The following is a 14,792-nucleotide window of genomic DNA, read 5'->3' as shown; positions in this document are numbered from 1 at the left end:
CTTGTCTAGCTGCATTTCTCAAGGCCTTCTGTAGTATAGTGGCTAGATTCTGGTGGATGTATATTGTCTTAGTTATCAGTCATTGTGTTTTTGTGCTGGTATCTAGGCATCCTGGTTGGAAGATATTGTAATTCTAGATATTAAAGTCTGGTCTTATCTTTTTGATGGGTATTCTGTTCCTTGGTTTCTGTTGTATTCTCTGGATCTCCCAAATAATGTGGTAGTTGGCTGGGACAGAGTTCTGAGTACCTGCCAGCTGTGGCCACTGATGGTCGAAAGTAGAATGTATTTCTTGGTATCAAATGCTGGCACAAAGGAATGGGTATAATCTAGAAGGACTTGGAGCTAAAAGGGTCCACAGGAAGCAGGAAAGTGAGTCTGTCACAAGGTCTGGTGGAGTCCCCAGAGGAAGGATGGGCCTCAGTTGGTGGTCTGCTCTGGGGCTAGGAAAGAGACTGGGCAATTGGAATTTGGGAGACAGAAAGGAGAATGAAGATGCACTACTTGATTCCCAAACCAGCACTGCTCAGGGCAGAGAGTGCCTCCGGTGAATGCACAGATCTGCAGGTTGCCCTAGGAACAGGGGCACAGAGCAAGGGAAAGCCACAGCACATGTGCTGCTGCTATAGGGCTAGAGATAGGACTTGAGGGTTGCAACTGGAGTGCAGGAGAAAAAAATGAAGATCAAATCACCCATTTGATTCCTGGGCCAGGAAATTCAAAGGCCAGTTAAATACGGGAAGAAAAACTTGTGTAAGCAATTCTTTAAAATGAACCCTAATGAGTTTGTGTGGGAGAAACTTCAGATTCTACAGTCCCAGCAAGTGTCATGTGAACAACACACTGGCATCTGTTCAGCACATACATGTGAGAAACTCTGAATCAGAACCACCAGATTCTGCAAACAGATTATGCAACAGTATACCAACTTGATTTCCATCTGTGTGCCTAACATTAGGAAGATGGCTCAGATATAGGAGTCAGTATCACAAACCCAATCTGAAGGACCACAAAGAGTTATGACTAGCAGTAGACTTGACCCATGAAGGCCACACTGGGGAAAGGAAGGCAGCATCTTAGATCCAATCTTACCAGTGACCACCCCTCACTGGTATACCCAGCATCTAGAAGCCCAGCAATGAATGCATGAGATGTCAAGGTTATCAGAGTCTGAAGATAGGGCCATCCAAAACACTGGAAACTTACTGAGACAACCAACTAAAAACATAAATTAAGAGTATGGAAAACCATAGAAAACATTTTCAATATAATCAAAGTTCCTAAATTTAGGGGGAGAGGTCTATACAAGAAAGGGAGGCAAATGGAACACCAAATACATATGCAGGATCATAAAAATACATATAAACTTCTAACATTGTATTACAAATATACAAAACAAAACATGTATTGGACACTGCTAGAGAGAAAGTCACATATAAAGACTTAATAAAAACAATTGATCTCTCAGCAGAAACTTTAAAAGCTCTAACCGTTCTCTGTAGCGTTTCACTGTTTAATCTGACTCTATGGGTTTTAACTCATAAGCACAATTTTTACTTTTCCATTTTCTCTATTTTCTTTGGATACCCCCAACTAATAGAGTTACCTAAGATCTTTAATAAGCCTACTGGATATTCAGAGTTCTAATTCACAAAACCTATTTCCTTTTGCTTTTTTTCCCCCCTGGAACCTGGCCAGAATCCTAAGTAGAGTCTCCATGCTTTCTCTTTCACTGAAGACTTCCCTCACACAGTAATGCAGCAGCTATCTGCTGCCCACCATTGTTGAAGATGCCTGTTTTTTTAAGACATAACTACCTCTTTCCCCATCTCCCTCTCTCTAGCAGTTGTCAAGACTACAGCTTGTCTTCCCTGTTGTTCTTCTATAAGGGAATGCCCTTGAGCTTCCTTCTCAGTTCAATTGAAAATTATCTTATCAAGAAGACTAACAAAAGGAACTCTGTGGGGGCAAATGAAACAGTGTCAACAGACAAAAACTGGGAGGGTTGAGCAGATTCAGAAACCCGGTTAATTCTCATATCTGAGAATGATAGGCATTTCATCTACTCCGGACCCAGTTCCTGTCCTAGAGCTCATGATCATGACACCCTACATGAGGATTGTGGGAGCAAATCACAAAGCACAAAGCATAGTTCTCTATGTTAATAAAAGGTATCTAGATGGGCCCGGGTTTAGCCAGTAAGCCCTTCTGGGACATTATTTTCACAAAAGGTATTTAATCTCAGTCCACTCTGAGTAATTATGCACCCATCTCCACAATGAACGTATGAATAAACTGGACTTGAACAATGAATAAACTGTTTGAACAGGCAAGAACTGTCTCAAGAAATGCTGTGGGGGGAAGCCTTCATCATACAGAGCTGCGGTCACCTAAATCTCCCACAGAAGGTCCCTCTGCCCCCCAGATATGGATACTTACAAACCCTAATTTAAGCTGGGGTTCCCCCTTCCTCTGGTCCCACACAGCTCTCTTTCCCAACTCCATGAGGTTCCAGACGGTGAATGGACAACGATAAGTTTGGGAATCCCTGTCTCCTCTGCCTCAGCCTGCACCATTTCTCACGTGTGCTGGGGTCTCCATCTTAGGCTGTGTTCTGCCTCCTCTGTACCCCTTTGGGGGTAAGGATGGAACGTAGCCTAGCACCCTCTCATTTCACTGCCTAAGAAAAGCTCACACACCCCACTGAACCACGGAACCCTAAATCTCTTGTAGCATGTTGATAAAAAAAAAACAAAAAAAAACAAAACGTTAAGACCAGTGCTTTGAAGGACAGACCTAGCGCTAGGACTCAAGAATGACAGGTGTGCTCTATAGTTGAAATCTCTTTTGGAAGAACTAATCTCCGTGCTTTATCTTTCTCTCATTCAGATCTATAAGCATTGACTTTGCCACACTGCCTCTTGATGGAACAAGGAAATCATCTCTGGGTTTGTTTTCATTCCAGGTTCTCTCCCACTGAGTAAGGCCATACATGGAGTCTACGTGTAATGCCTTCCTTTCTTGTCAGGTGTGTGAGCACTGATGTCCTGGGATGTAAATGGAAGGTCAATTTCCTCTCTGCTGAGTACTCTTTAAATTGAGAAGGGGATCAAAGCAAGCAGGCAGCAAGGTTGGGTTCATGGGCCCCTTGCAATGTATACAACACTATCACTATTTGGATGCACAGTTCCAAATTCTTTGGGAAATAGATTTTCCAATGTAAACACTGTGCAAGGTTGCTAAAGTTTGAAGGCTTCAGGGTCTCCAAAAAAATAAAATAAAAATGGTGTCAGGTAGAATGATAGTAGACCCTCACCTTTCACCCTGCATAAAACTCGACTCTTAATAAATCAAGAACTTCAGCAAAAGACCTGAAATTCTCAAAATGCCAGAGCAAAAGTAGGGCATATATTTCAGGATTTATGAGTAAGGGTCAGACATTCAGGAACCAACCATCAATAGCTGGAACCTCATGTACAACATAGGAAAGTAGTAATAGAATGAAGAAGCAACCTAAAGAATGAAAGGAAAACTTCATGTGGCAGATCATTACTATCTGTAATGCATAAAGAATAGAAGAAAATAATTTAAATGGGCTATGGAACCTAACAGAATTCCCCAAAGAATAAAAATGGCTAAATGCATTTAAAGGGTTCAAGATCCCCACACAGCAGGGAAGTATAAACCAAAACTACTTTGCAATTCTACCTCACCCCAGCCAGAACGGCCATCAATAATGCTGAGATGTAGATGAAAAAGAGAATCCTTATCCCCTGTGGGGGCAGTTGTAATGTAGTTGTTATGCAAATCAGCTAATTCATTTCTGCTACTGTAAAATCTAATCAAAAGCCCAAAGCTGGGGATATCATAGGATTCAGGTGGCAAACTACTGTCTTTCAAAGTGGACATGCTGTAAAACTGCTTTCTAAATCCATATATACTATTCTCAGCCTTGGTCAGAGAATCTTCCATTTGCAGTGGTAAGTGCTCAGAATAAGAGACTGTTGCTAATTGATAAATCAATCAGTCATCTATACCATTCCCCTCCCAAGGCCCAAGAAACATCATGAAAATGGGTTAGAAATAATATAAAAATTGGAGTGTTGTGGAGTCTGAAGGGTTGTGGTTGCTTGAATGAGAATGGATTCCATATTTGAATGCTTGGTCCACAGTTAGCAGAACTATTTGAGAAGGTTTAGTTATGTCCTTGTTGTAAAAGTTGTCAGTAGGGATATGACATTTCATAAATGGGCTCAAAGACAGAGTAACATAACCTTCATTAAGTGCGAAAAATGGCTTTGAACAAAATTTAACATGCCTTTATGTTAAAAGTCCTGAAGAAATTTAGGATAAAAGGATGGTATCTCCACATAATAAAGACTATCTACATATGCAAACACACAGGCTCATCATTTTTATGGGAGAACTCAGCATTTCCACTAACATGAACTCAAGAAGGATCTCTACTCTCTCAACTCAATACAGCACTGAAAAGTCTTAGCTCCAGCAGTAAGAGTGCATTAAGAGTGCTGTATTAGAGATAAACAGCAATGTAAAAAGTCAAAAAGCTTTGCCTCCTTTCTTGGTCTTGTAAGTCACCTTGGGAGAGTAGGACAGAAATTTAAAACAGGGGCATCAAAGAACCCTATACCCAGATAGGAGCAATTACTGGTGAGGACAAGGCCAAAACTGAAGTAGTAATCATCTTTGAATGCTTTCTTTGGGCCACCTTCTAGGACCATACTTTACCCAGGCCTGCCTTATGCCTATCTCATGCTCCTTGCCTACGTTTGTCTCAATCCAAAGGTCATGTCAATATATTAATGGCAAGACAGGTGTGGGTCACTAGATCACTGCTTGTTCTTATCTCTCCTATGCAGTCAACTGAATAAATCCAATCTGCTCTCATCAATGCTCAGTTCTTTAACTGGGGTGTCTCGATGGGGACTGACCTCACCATTGAAGTCAATGGAGCCAGGATTTCTGCCCTTAAAAATGGGGCTAAATACTGTAATTATTGATCTCAAAAATAAGAGGCAGGCCACTGGATAATGCTGTGTAATGATGTGATTTGTTTATTTAAAATGATTTTCCTCCCAAGTTGCCCAATGATTTAGCAAGTTTTCTTTTACTTTCATCTCAAACAATCAACACACTTCCTCTATTTTATTTTCACCAGGTATGCTATTTTAACATTACATTAACAGCAGAGTTCAATATGTTGACCAGTGAGTAGAACAGATTTAAATCAGACCCTTGGCAGCTATGGTGTCGCTCCCAGATCCTAGGGATTTTGGTAATGGTGGATGCTCCGTCAGGCCCTGTCTCCAATCTGCAAGACTTCAGTACTCACACATCTCCACTCAAGCCCTCTTGTTGTCTTTATGTAAATCCATGAGATTATTCCCTGTAATTATCATATATTTGTTTATGTTCCTCCAGAACAAAACCCTGGTCTTACTCTCTAGGCTAGATACTAAAGTCACTCTGAAAACCACACAGCCTCAAGCTTGTAGGTATTTTTTTCCTGCTCGGTCTCTCAAGGTTGGTCACAGTATGCTACCATCACATGTGGTTTAAGCTGGCTTCATACATTTTTTTTTTTTTTTGTTTCCATTTTCTTAGGTTTTTTTCTTTTTACTTTTCTTCCATTTATTTTTATTTCCTCTGTACTTGCTATTTCTTTACTTATAAAGCATAACTTTCTATACTCAAATAAAAAGAAGCTCAAACCCAAATATTCTTATTCTAATGCATCTAAGTTAATAGATAAGACAGCTTTCCTTAAATTTTCATTCATCCATACCTTTAAAGTCAACCATAAAGTCACACCTGAGAAGTAAATGAATTTAAAAAGACAAAATATACATTTAAAAGACAAAAAATGCAATGATCAAGACAATCTATTATACAATTTGCCAAAATCAACAGAAGGCAGCATGAAAAAAATCTATTTTTAAATATGACAGTAAAAACACTCTCCTAAATAAGATCATTGAGGAATACATATTTTCAGATATCTGTACATCAACCTCTAAGAAAAAATAGATATGGGTGACAAAATGAGAAATAAATGAATATCTTCCCAGATAAGACTATGTGGGTATCTGGAATTCAAGATTAAACTTCTTAAACAAATTTTTAGACAGAACAAAAGGATTTGTTGGTCTAGGATTATATCTCATTTGTAGAGTGCTTGTCTAGCGTGCAGGAGGTCCTGGTCCCGGTTAAATCCCCAGTACCACCTCAGGGAGCAGGAGGTATCGCTTTCTTGGACAGAAACAGGATGGAGCATTTCTTAGTAATACTTTACCGATTATGTTAAGAAAAATTAGACAGGCCCATTCCACAAGAGTCAAATGAATCCTTTCCATAACACTGTTGCTCACATTAGTAAAACATTATCAATATTTGAATCAATTTCATGTTTAAACTGTTTTAACTGATTACCTATGCAGAATTACTGAACCTGAGTTATATACCATTTGAGTCATCATGATTGTATTTCCTTGGGTGAATCTGAGAGCCTGTTCTGACAGTGATGTGGTGGGAATAAGTGAGACACTTGAAATCTTCCCTTCTGTGTGATGCTAAGCAGTAAGTAGGTCACATCTCACAGCTTCTTAACAAGAAATAACTGTGCAGGCCTTACTAGGAGGAAAGAACTAGTAACAGCATGCACTGCCTGTTGTATCACGGATAGTCTATGTAGCTTGAGAATGTAGTATTAAGCAAAAAATGAAAATCATTATTTTATCAAAGAAACAAAATACAGAATGAAGGCAAACGAGCTTGGTATGTGTCCCAGAGATCCCACTCTGATTCTGAAGCAAAATTTAACACAAAGGCATCTACATACAACTTCCATGACTTTCCTATATTAGGAAGATTCAGAGTAGATGAGGCCAGTGTGGCCCTACCTTGTCAAAAATAAATACCCACTTATAGAACAGTTCCACTGCTAAATGCCTCAACTGGTCAGATCATTCCCCCTGCTACTGGCAGTCCCTAAGAAGTGGTGGTCACTTAATGTGACGTACTCACTGTCTGCATTTAGAGGCAAGTGGGACAATGAATGACTTTTCAAATCTAGTACTTTATAGTTATTTATAGAAAAGCAATCCTAAATATACTACCAAAGTCTACAGTTAAGAAAACCTCATTATCTTTAAATACTGAGAACACAAAGGGCCCATACAATCTAGTTGTGTCAAGTAGCCACTTTCTACTTTAACATTCACTAGCTGTGCTCTTAAAATCTCTATGAGAGAAGCAGGAATTTTCCCCATGCCTTTTGGCAATAGCTAAAGGTTCAGATCTGTAAAATTTCATGAAGTCGGTTGTTTTTAAAGCTAAATTATTCAGCATCTTGAATTAGTATTGCACTCATATGTTGCCCGGAATATGTCTAGAACAAAAGTAAGGTAAATAGGTCTACAAGCATTTGCTTTTCTTATTAGATAAGCAAGCTCGCATAACGGAAATGCAAACTGCAATTTAAATAAGCCTATATGTGTGTGACAATGTATCAACCTCTTATAGAATGAAATTCAATTGCCAATACTACAAATCCATGAAGACCAGAAAGAGTACTGTATACAAAGTTCTTACTATTGACCCATTCCACTTTGAGATCAAAACAGCAATTCTTCAAGACTTAAGAAAAATAGATTTTAGGAAAGAGACTTTAAATCACTGAATACATCATTTCTGTCATTAAGAGAAATAACTTATGCTTTTTTTTGCAATAATTCATTCTAATGAAGTAATTCTCTAACTCTAATTAACACTACATTTACAGAGTGAGCGAAGTTTATCAGTAGGCATTCTTCCTTGTTTTTAGGTTACTTGTCTCTAAAATATGTCAAGTAAGCCTTTAGGAGACTCAGGAGTGGTAGCTTCATTATCTTTTTCCCTCAGTAGGTTCTGAGGGGCTCCTCGCTTCATGGCTTCACTGTGATCTTTCTCCTCTTCTTCCTTGCTGTCTTCTTCCATTTCTCATCCTCTTCACTGTCTAGAGGCTGAGGGATAAGCTGATTGCCCACAAATACATAGGTGTTGATTCTCTGTTTAACTCTCTTCCTTTTCCTCTTGGGTGGAGCCCTCTGTGGAATGCCCTTGGCTTGCATCTCATCATTTATGAAGTTTCTAAGTGTACGTCGAATGTAAATCTGAGCCAAGTCTTGAGATTCCTGACAGCACACGGGCTGCTACAAACAAACACAAAAATGAAAACATTATATACTGTATATTTCTTCACAAACTTTAGAAAACATCAAACTATAAAAACTGTCTTGAGAATGATTAATATACAACGACTTAATGCACACTGAGCAGGGCAGGCAGTGTAGCAAAATGAGGTAAATCTCTGGAAGAATAAATAATTTAGAAACAGGATAAAGACAAAATGGTAAGTTCAAGAGATATTTTACCCTGTTTATCATCTAATACTGCTGTTTCAGTTATATGGGGGTCGAGGGGTTGGATCACAATCATTTGGAACACCAGTTCTAAAGGACCTAATGCCCACTTCTGGCTTCTGGGGACCAGGTATGCACATGTTGAGCAAACGTATAAATGAAGGCAAAATAGTCCTATAAATAAATTAAAAATAAAAATAAACCCTTTCCTTAAGAAAATTAATACATTATATGGAGACAAATACTCATCAGAAAAACTCAATGTAACATTTCAATAGCTGCCTGAACTCTGAAGTTGCTGGGGGTGCTCACGCGGGGCATGTGTGTGTGGCTAGAGAGTGAGACACGGGGTCAGTGGACTGTAACCAAGCACACACATGTTCACTGCAAAGTTCCAACAGGAGTTGTGAATAAACACAGGTCCCCAGCACAAGAGACTGATGTTTACTTACATGGAATACATTACAAAATGGAGGAGGAAGGATCATAAACTCAAATGTATAAAATACCAACTGTGCCTTTGATGCAAATCTGTTCCCCCAATTACTTAACAAATCACTTGTTAAACACTAGGCCAGACATAAGAACTCATTTAGATACATGACTGCTTTAAACTGGGAAAGTCCCTGAATACAGGGAGCTCACACATGTGGAAGACATAGGTTTAAAAAAGGAGACGAGATGAAAAGAAAGAAAATCCAGGGACTCTGAAGAGCACAAAACCGGGATGATGTCACAGGAAGTTCTTGACTACTTCCTGTGACAGGCAGATATGGCAGCTTCCCACTAGCTGGTGGGACAGTCCACTCCGGGGAGACTGTTTTGCCAGAGTTCCAAGGAGCTAAATCACCTAGCAGTCAGGAAAATGGAGAGATCAGCAGAGAGCACATCAAAGCCCTCATAAAAGAATGGGCTTCATGAGCTAAGAACTGAACACTGTGTGGTGGTTATGTCTGGTCATCACTTGGGTGATCACAAAGGATACGGCCACATTGACAGGAAGGGACAGGAGAGAAGCTGAGACACACAGAATATCAATATATACGACAGCACAGAAACAAATTGGCTACTGGAGCTAAAAGGACAAATAACAAACTAAAACATTCCATGTCTAGCATGAACTTCTGGGCAGCTGCTGGTGTCAGATACAAACAGGACAGATGTAGAGAGGAGAACAGAATGAGAAGAAAACTCACATGTGTTTGTTGAATCAGAGATACAGTAGTCACTAATCAAGGTCATTTCAGGAGCAACACCAGCAACACAGGAGACAGGAGGGTTGCGGGGCTTCCTCTAGCCTCTGTGTGTGTGTGCAAGCGGGGCTTCCTCTAGCCTCTGTGTGTGTGTGCAAGCGGGACTTCCTCTAGCCTCTGTGTGTGTGTGCAAGCGGGACTTCCTCTAGCCTCTGTGTGTGTGTGCAAGCTGGGGCTTCCTCTAGCCTCTGTGTGTGTGTGCAAGCTGGGGCTTCCTCTAGCCTCTGTGTGTGTGTGCAAGCTGGGGCTTCCTCCTCTGTGTGTGTGTGTGCAGGACTTCTCTGTGTGTGTGTGTGTGCAGCTGGGGCTTCCTCTAGCCTCTGTGTGTGTGTGTGTGCAAGCTGGGGCTTCCTCTAGCCTCTGTGTGTGTGTGCAAGCGGGGGCTTCTCTAGCCTCTGTGTGTGTGTGCAAGCTGGGGCTTCCTCTAGCCTCTGTATGTGTGTGCAAGCTGGGGCTTCCTCTAGCCTCTGTGTGTGTGTGCAAGCTGGGGCTTCCTCTAGCCTCTGTGTGTGTGTGCAAGCTGGGGCTTCCTCTAGCCTCTGTGTGTGTGTGCAAGCTGGGACTTCCTCTAGCCTCTGTGTGTGTGTGTGTGTGCAAGCTGGGGCTTCCTCTAGCCTCTGTGTGTGTGTGCAAGCTGGGGCTTCCTCTAGCCTCTGTGTGTGTGTGCAAGCTGGGGCTTCCTCTAGCCTCTGTGTGTGTGTGTGTGCAGCCTAGGACTTCCCCTCTAGCCTCTGTGTGTGTGTGCAAGCCTTCCTCCTGTGTGTGTGTGTGTGTGTGTGTGTGTGTGTGCAAGCTGGGGCTGTGTGTGTGTGCAAGCTGGGGCTTCCTCTAGCCTCTGTGTGTGTGTGCAAGCTGGGACTTCCTCTAGCCTCTGTATGTGTGTGCAAGCTGGGGCTTCCTCTAGCCTCTGTGTGTGTGTGCAAGCTGGGCTTCCTCTAGCCTCTGTGTGTGTGTGCAAGCTGGGACTTCCTCTAGCCTCTGTGTGTGTGTGCAAGCTGGGGCTTCCTCTAGCCTCTGTGTGTGTGTGTGTGTGCAAGCTGGGGCTTCCTCTAGCCCTCTGTGTGTGTGTGCAAGCTGGGGCTTCCTCCCCAACCTCTGTGTGTGTGTGTGTGTGCAAGCTGGGGCTTCTCTAGCCTCTGTGTGTGTGTGTGTGTGTGCAAGCTGGGGCTTCCTCCTAGCCTCTGTGTGTGTGTGCAAGTGGGGGCTTCCTCTAGCCTCTGTGTGTGTGTGCAAGCGGGACTTCCTCTAGCCTCTGTGTGTGTGTGCAAGCGGGGCCTTCTCTAGCCTCTGTGTGTGTGTGCAAGCTGGGGCTTCCTCTAGCCTCTGTGTGTGTGTCTGTGGGGCTTCCTCTAGCCTCTGTGTGTGTGTGTGTGCAAGCTGGGACTTCCTCTAGCCTCTGTGTGTGTGTGTGCAAGCTGGGGCTTCCTCTGGCCTCTGTGTGTGTGTGCAAGCTGGGGGCTTCCTCTAGCCTCTGTGTGTCTGTGTGTGTGTGGGGCCCCTGCCTCTGTGTGTGTGTGCAAGCTGGGGCTTCCTCTAGCCTCTGTGTGTGTGTGCAAGCTGGGGCTTCCTCTAGCCTCTGTGAGTGTGTGTGTGCAAGCTTGCGCTTCCTCTAGCCTCTGTGTGTGTGTGCAAGCTGGGACTTCCTCTAGCCTCTGTGTGTGTGTGCAAGCTGGGACTTCTCTAGCCTCTGTGTGTGTGTGCAAGCTGGGGCTTCCTCTAGCCTCTGTGTGTGTGTGCAAGCGGGGCTTCCTCTAGCCCCTCTGTGTGTGTGTGCAAGCTGGGACTTCCTCTAGCCTCTGTGTGTGTGTGCAAAAGGGGCTTCCCTCTAGCCTCTGTGTGTGTGTGTGCAAGCTGGGGCTTCCTCTAGCCTCTGTGTGTGTGTGTGCAAGCTGGGACTTCCCTCAGCCTCTGTGTGTGTGTGTGTGTGTGCAACTGGGACTCCCTCCTCTGTGTGTGTTCCTCTAGCCTCTGTGTGTGTGTGACTTCTCTAGCCTCTGTGTGTGTGTGCAAGCTGGGGCTTCCTCTAGCCTCTGTGTGTGTGTGTGTGTGTGTGTGTGTGTGCAAGCTGGGACTTCCTCTAGCCTCTGTGTGTGTGTGCAAGCTGGAGCTTGGACTACCTCTAGCCTGTGTGTGTGTGTGCGAGCTTGGGCTTCCTCTAGCCTGTGTGTGTGTGTGTGTGTGTGTGTGTGCAGCTGGGACTTCCCTCTAGCCTCTGTGTGTGTGTGTTCCTCTAGCCTCTGTGTGTGTGTGTGTGTGTGTGTACAAGCTGGGACTTCCCCCTCTAGCCTCTGTGTGTGTGTGCAAGCTGGGCTTCCCTCTGTACTCTGTGTGTGTGTGCAAGCCCAGGACTTCCTCTAGCCTCTGTGTGTGTGTGTGTGTGTGTGCAAGCTGGGACTTCCTCTAGCCTCTGTGTGTGTGTGCAAGCTGGCGCTTCCTCTAGCCTCTGTGTGTGTGTGTGTGTGCTATCTGGGGCTTCCTCTATCCTCTGTGTGTGTGTGCAAGCTGGGGCTTCCTCTAGCCTCTGTGTGTGTGTGCAAGCTGGGGCTTCCTCTAGCCTCTGTGTGTGTGTGTGTGCCTCTGTGTGTGTGTGCAAGCTGGGGCTTCCCTCTGTGTGTGTGTGTGTGTGTGTGTGTGTGCCTGGGACCTCTGTGTGTGTGTGTGTGCAAGCTGGGGCTTCCTCTAGCCTCTGTGTGTGTGTGTGGGACTTCCTTCCTCACCTCTGTGTGTGTGTGCAAGCTGGGGCACCTCTGGCCTCTGTGTGTGTGTGTGTGTGTGTGTGTGTGTGTGTACGCTTTCCTCTAGCCTCTGTGTGTGTGTGTGTGTGCAAGCTGGGGCTTCCTCTAGCCTCTGTGTGTGTGTGCAAGCGTGACTTCCTCTAGCCTCTGTGTGTGTGTACAAGCTGGGGGCTTCCCTCTAGCCTCTGTGTGTGTGTGTGTGTGGTGTTCCTCCCTCTAGCCTCTGTGTGTGTGTGCAAGCTGGGGCTTCCTCTAGCCTCTGTATGTGTGTGCAAGCTGGGGCTTCCTCTAGCCTCTGTGTGTGTGTGTGTGTGTGCACGCTGGGGCTTCCTCTCGCCTCTGTGTGTGTGTGTGTGTGTGTGTGTGTGTGCAAGCTGGGCTTCCTCATCTGTGTGTGTGTGTGTGTGCAAGCTGGGGCTTCCTCTAGCCTCTGTGTGTGTGTGCAAGCTGGGGCTTCCTCTAGCCTCTGTGTGTGTGTGCAAGCTGGGGCTTCCTCTAGCCTCTGTGTGTGTGTGTGTGTGTGTGCAATCTGGGTCTTCCTATAGCCTGTGTGTGTGTGTGCGAGCGGGCTCTTCCTCTAGCCTCTGTGTGTGTGTGCTGGGGCTTCCTCTAGCCTCTGTATGTGTGTGCAAGCTGGGGCTTCCTCTAGCCTCTGTGTGTGTGTGCAAGCTGGGACTTCCTCTAGCCTCTGTGTGTGTGTGCAAGCTGGGGCTTCCTCTCGCCTCTGTGTGTGTGTGCAAGCTGGGGCTTCCTCCCCAGCCTCTGTGTGTGTGTGTGTGTGCTGGGCTTCCTCTAGCCTCTGTGTGTGTGTGCAAGCTGGGACTGCAGCCTCTGTGTGTGTGTGTGCAAGCTGGGACTCTGTGCCTCTGTGTGTGTGTGCAAGCTGGGGCTTCCTCTAGCCTCTGTGTGTGTGTGCAAGCTGGGGCTTCCTCTAGCCTCTGTGTGTGTGTGCAAGCTGGGGCTTCCTCTAGCCTCTGTGTGTGTGTGCAAGCTGGGGCTTCTCTAGCCTCTGTGTGTGTGTGCAAGCTGGGGCCTTCCTCTGGCCTGGGGCTCTGTGTGTGTGTGTGTGTGTGCAAGCTGGGACTTCCTCTAGCCTCTGTGTGTGTGTGCAAGCTGGGGCTTCCTCTAGCCTCTGTGTGTGTGTGCAAGCGGGGACTTCTCTAGCCTCTGGGTGTGTGTGTGTGCATGCAGGTCTTACTCTCGCCTCTGTGTGTGTGTGTCAGCGGGGACTTCCTCTAGCCTCTGTGTGTGTGTGCAAGCTGGGACTTCCTCTAGCCTCTGTGTGTGTGTGCAAGCTGGGACTTCTCTAGCCTCTGTGTGTGTGTGCAAGCTGGGGCTTCCTCTAGCCTCTGTATGTGTGTGCAAGCGGGGACTTCTCTAGCCTCTGTGTGTGTGTGCAAGCTGGGGCTTCCTCTAGCCTCTGTGTGTGTGTGTGTGTGTGTGTGTGTGTGTGTGTGTAAGCTGGGACTTCCTCTGGCCTCTCTGTGTGTGTTGGGGCTTCCCCCTCTGTCTGTGTGTGTGTGTGTGTGTGTGTGTGTGCAAGGACTTCTCTAGCCTGTGTGTGTGTGTGCAAGCTGGGGCTTCCTCTAGCCTCTGTATGTGTGTGCAAGCGGGACTTCCTCTAGCCTCTGTGTGTGTGTGTGTGCAAGTGGGACTTCCTCTAGCCTCTGTGTGTGTGTGCAAGCTGGGACTTCCTCTAGCCTCTGTGTGTGTGTGCAAGCGGGACTTCTCTAGCCTCTGTATGTGTGTGCAAGCACTGGTACAAGCATCTCCACACACGTGTACAGGCAAAAAATAAACAAGGTTTGTAAAAGACCTATGTCTTTACAGCCAGAGCTACAGAGCGATAACCCATCTCATAAAAATAAACAATTACAACAAACAAAAAAGGACAAGATTGAGAAAAGTCATTTTATTTAGGTTGAACCATACAAAAAACACTCTGGTTTCTCTTAAAAAAACAAACAAAAACCCACCCTAACTTCAAATATGTTTTTTAAGACTGATTTCACAGAAACCAATGTGATAAAACTTTATAATTTATTATGGTATTCTCAGTCCCTAAACTTAAACAAAATACCTACCCTTCTTTTTGAAAATTTAAATCACATTTCTACAGTTTTATATGCACATAAACCACATGCCACATAAAACCCCGGAAAGAAATAGGATTTTAAGTCAAATAAAGATTGTGATAAATCAAAGGAAAAACTGTATCTTTATTTTAATAAGTTATTAAATACGAGCAGTTTTATTTTTACCATACCCATCGGCACAAGGTTTAGATAAGAGTATTGCTTTTTCTGGGATTTTGGACCAGTGTTCTAGTCTAGTGTAATTTTCTATAATTAACAGGATAATGTTTTACAAACAAATAGATACTG

The 14,792-nt window shown here is 44.4% G+C and overlaps 1 protein-coding gene across 1 annotated transcript in view; it reads right to left on the bottom strand.

Annotated features, from left to right (window-relative positions):
• Positions 1–7,844: 7,844 nt before the first annotated feature.
• Pcmtd1 (protein-L-isoaspartate (D-aspartate) O-methyltransferase domain containing 1) overlaps positions 7,845–14,792 on the bottom strand; it is a 71,727-nt gene continuing 64,779 nt past the window's right edge. The window contains 3 exon segments of the mRNA XM_032906486.1: positions 7,845–7,910; positions 7,912–7,997; positions 8,000–8,207. Coding sequence (XP_032762377.1) covers positions 7,845–7,910; positions 7,912–7,997; positions 8,000–8,207 — 360 coding nt within the window.

Source organism: Rattus rattus, chromosome 1, assembly GCF_011064425.1.
Source record: "Rattus rattus isolate New Zealand chromosome 1, Rrattus_CSIRO_v1, whole genome shotgun sequence".
Lineage (NCBI taxonomy): Eukaryota > Metazoa > Chordata > Mammalia > Rodentia > Muridae > Rattus > Rattus rattus.
Note: the sequence above shows the minus strand (reverse complement) of the source record. Positions and strands in the feature narration are given on the sequence as shown.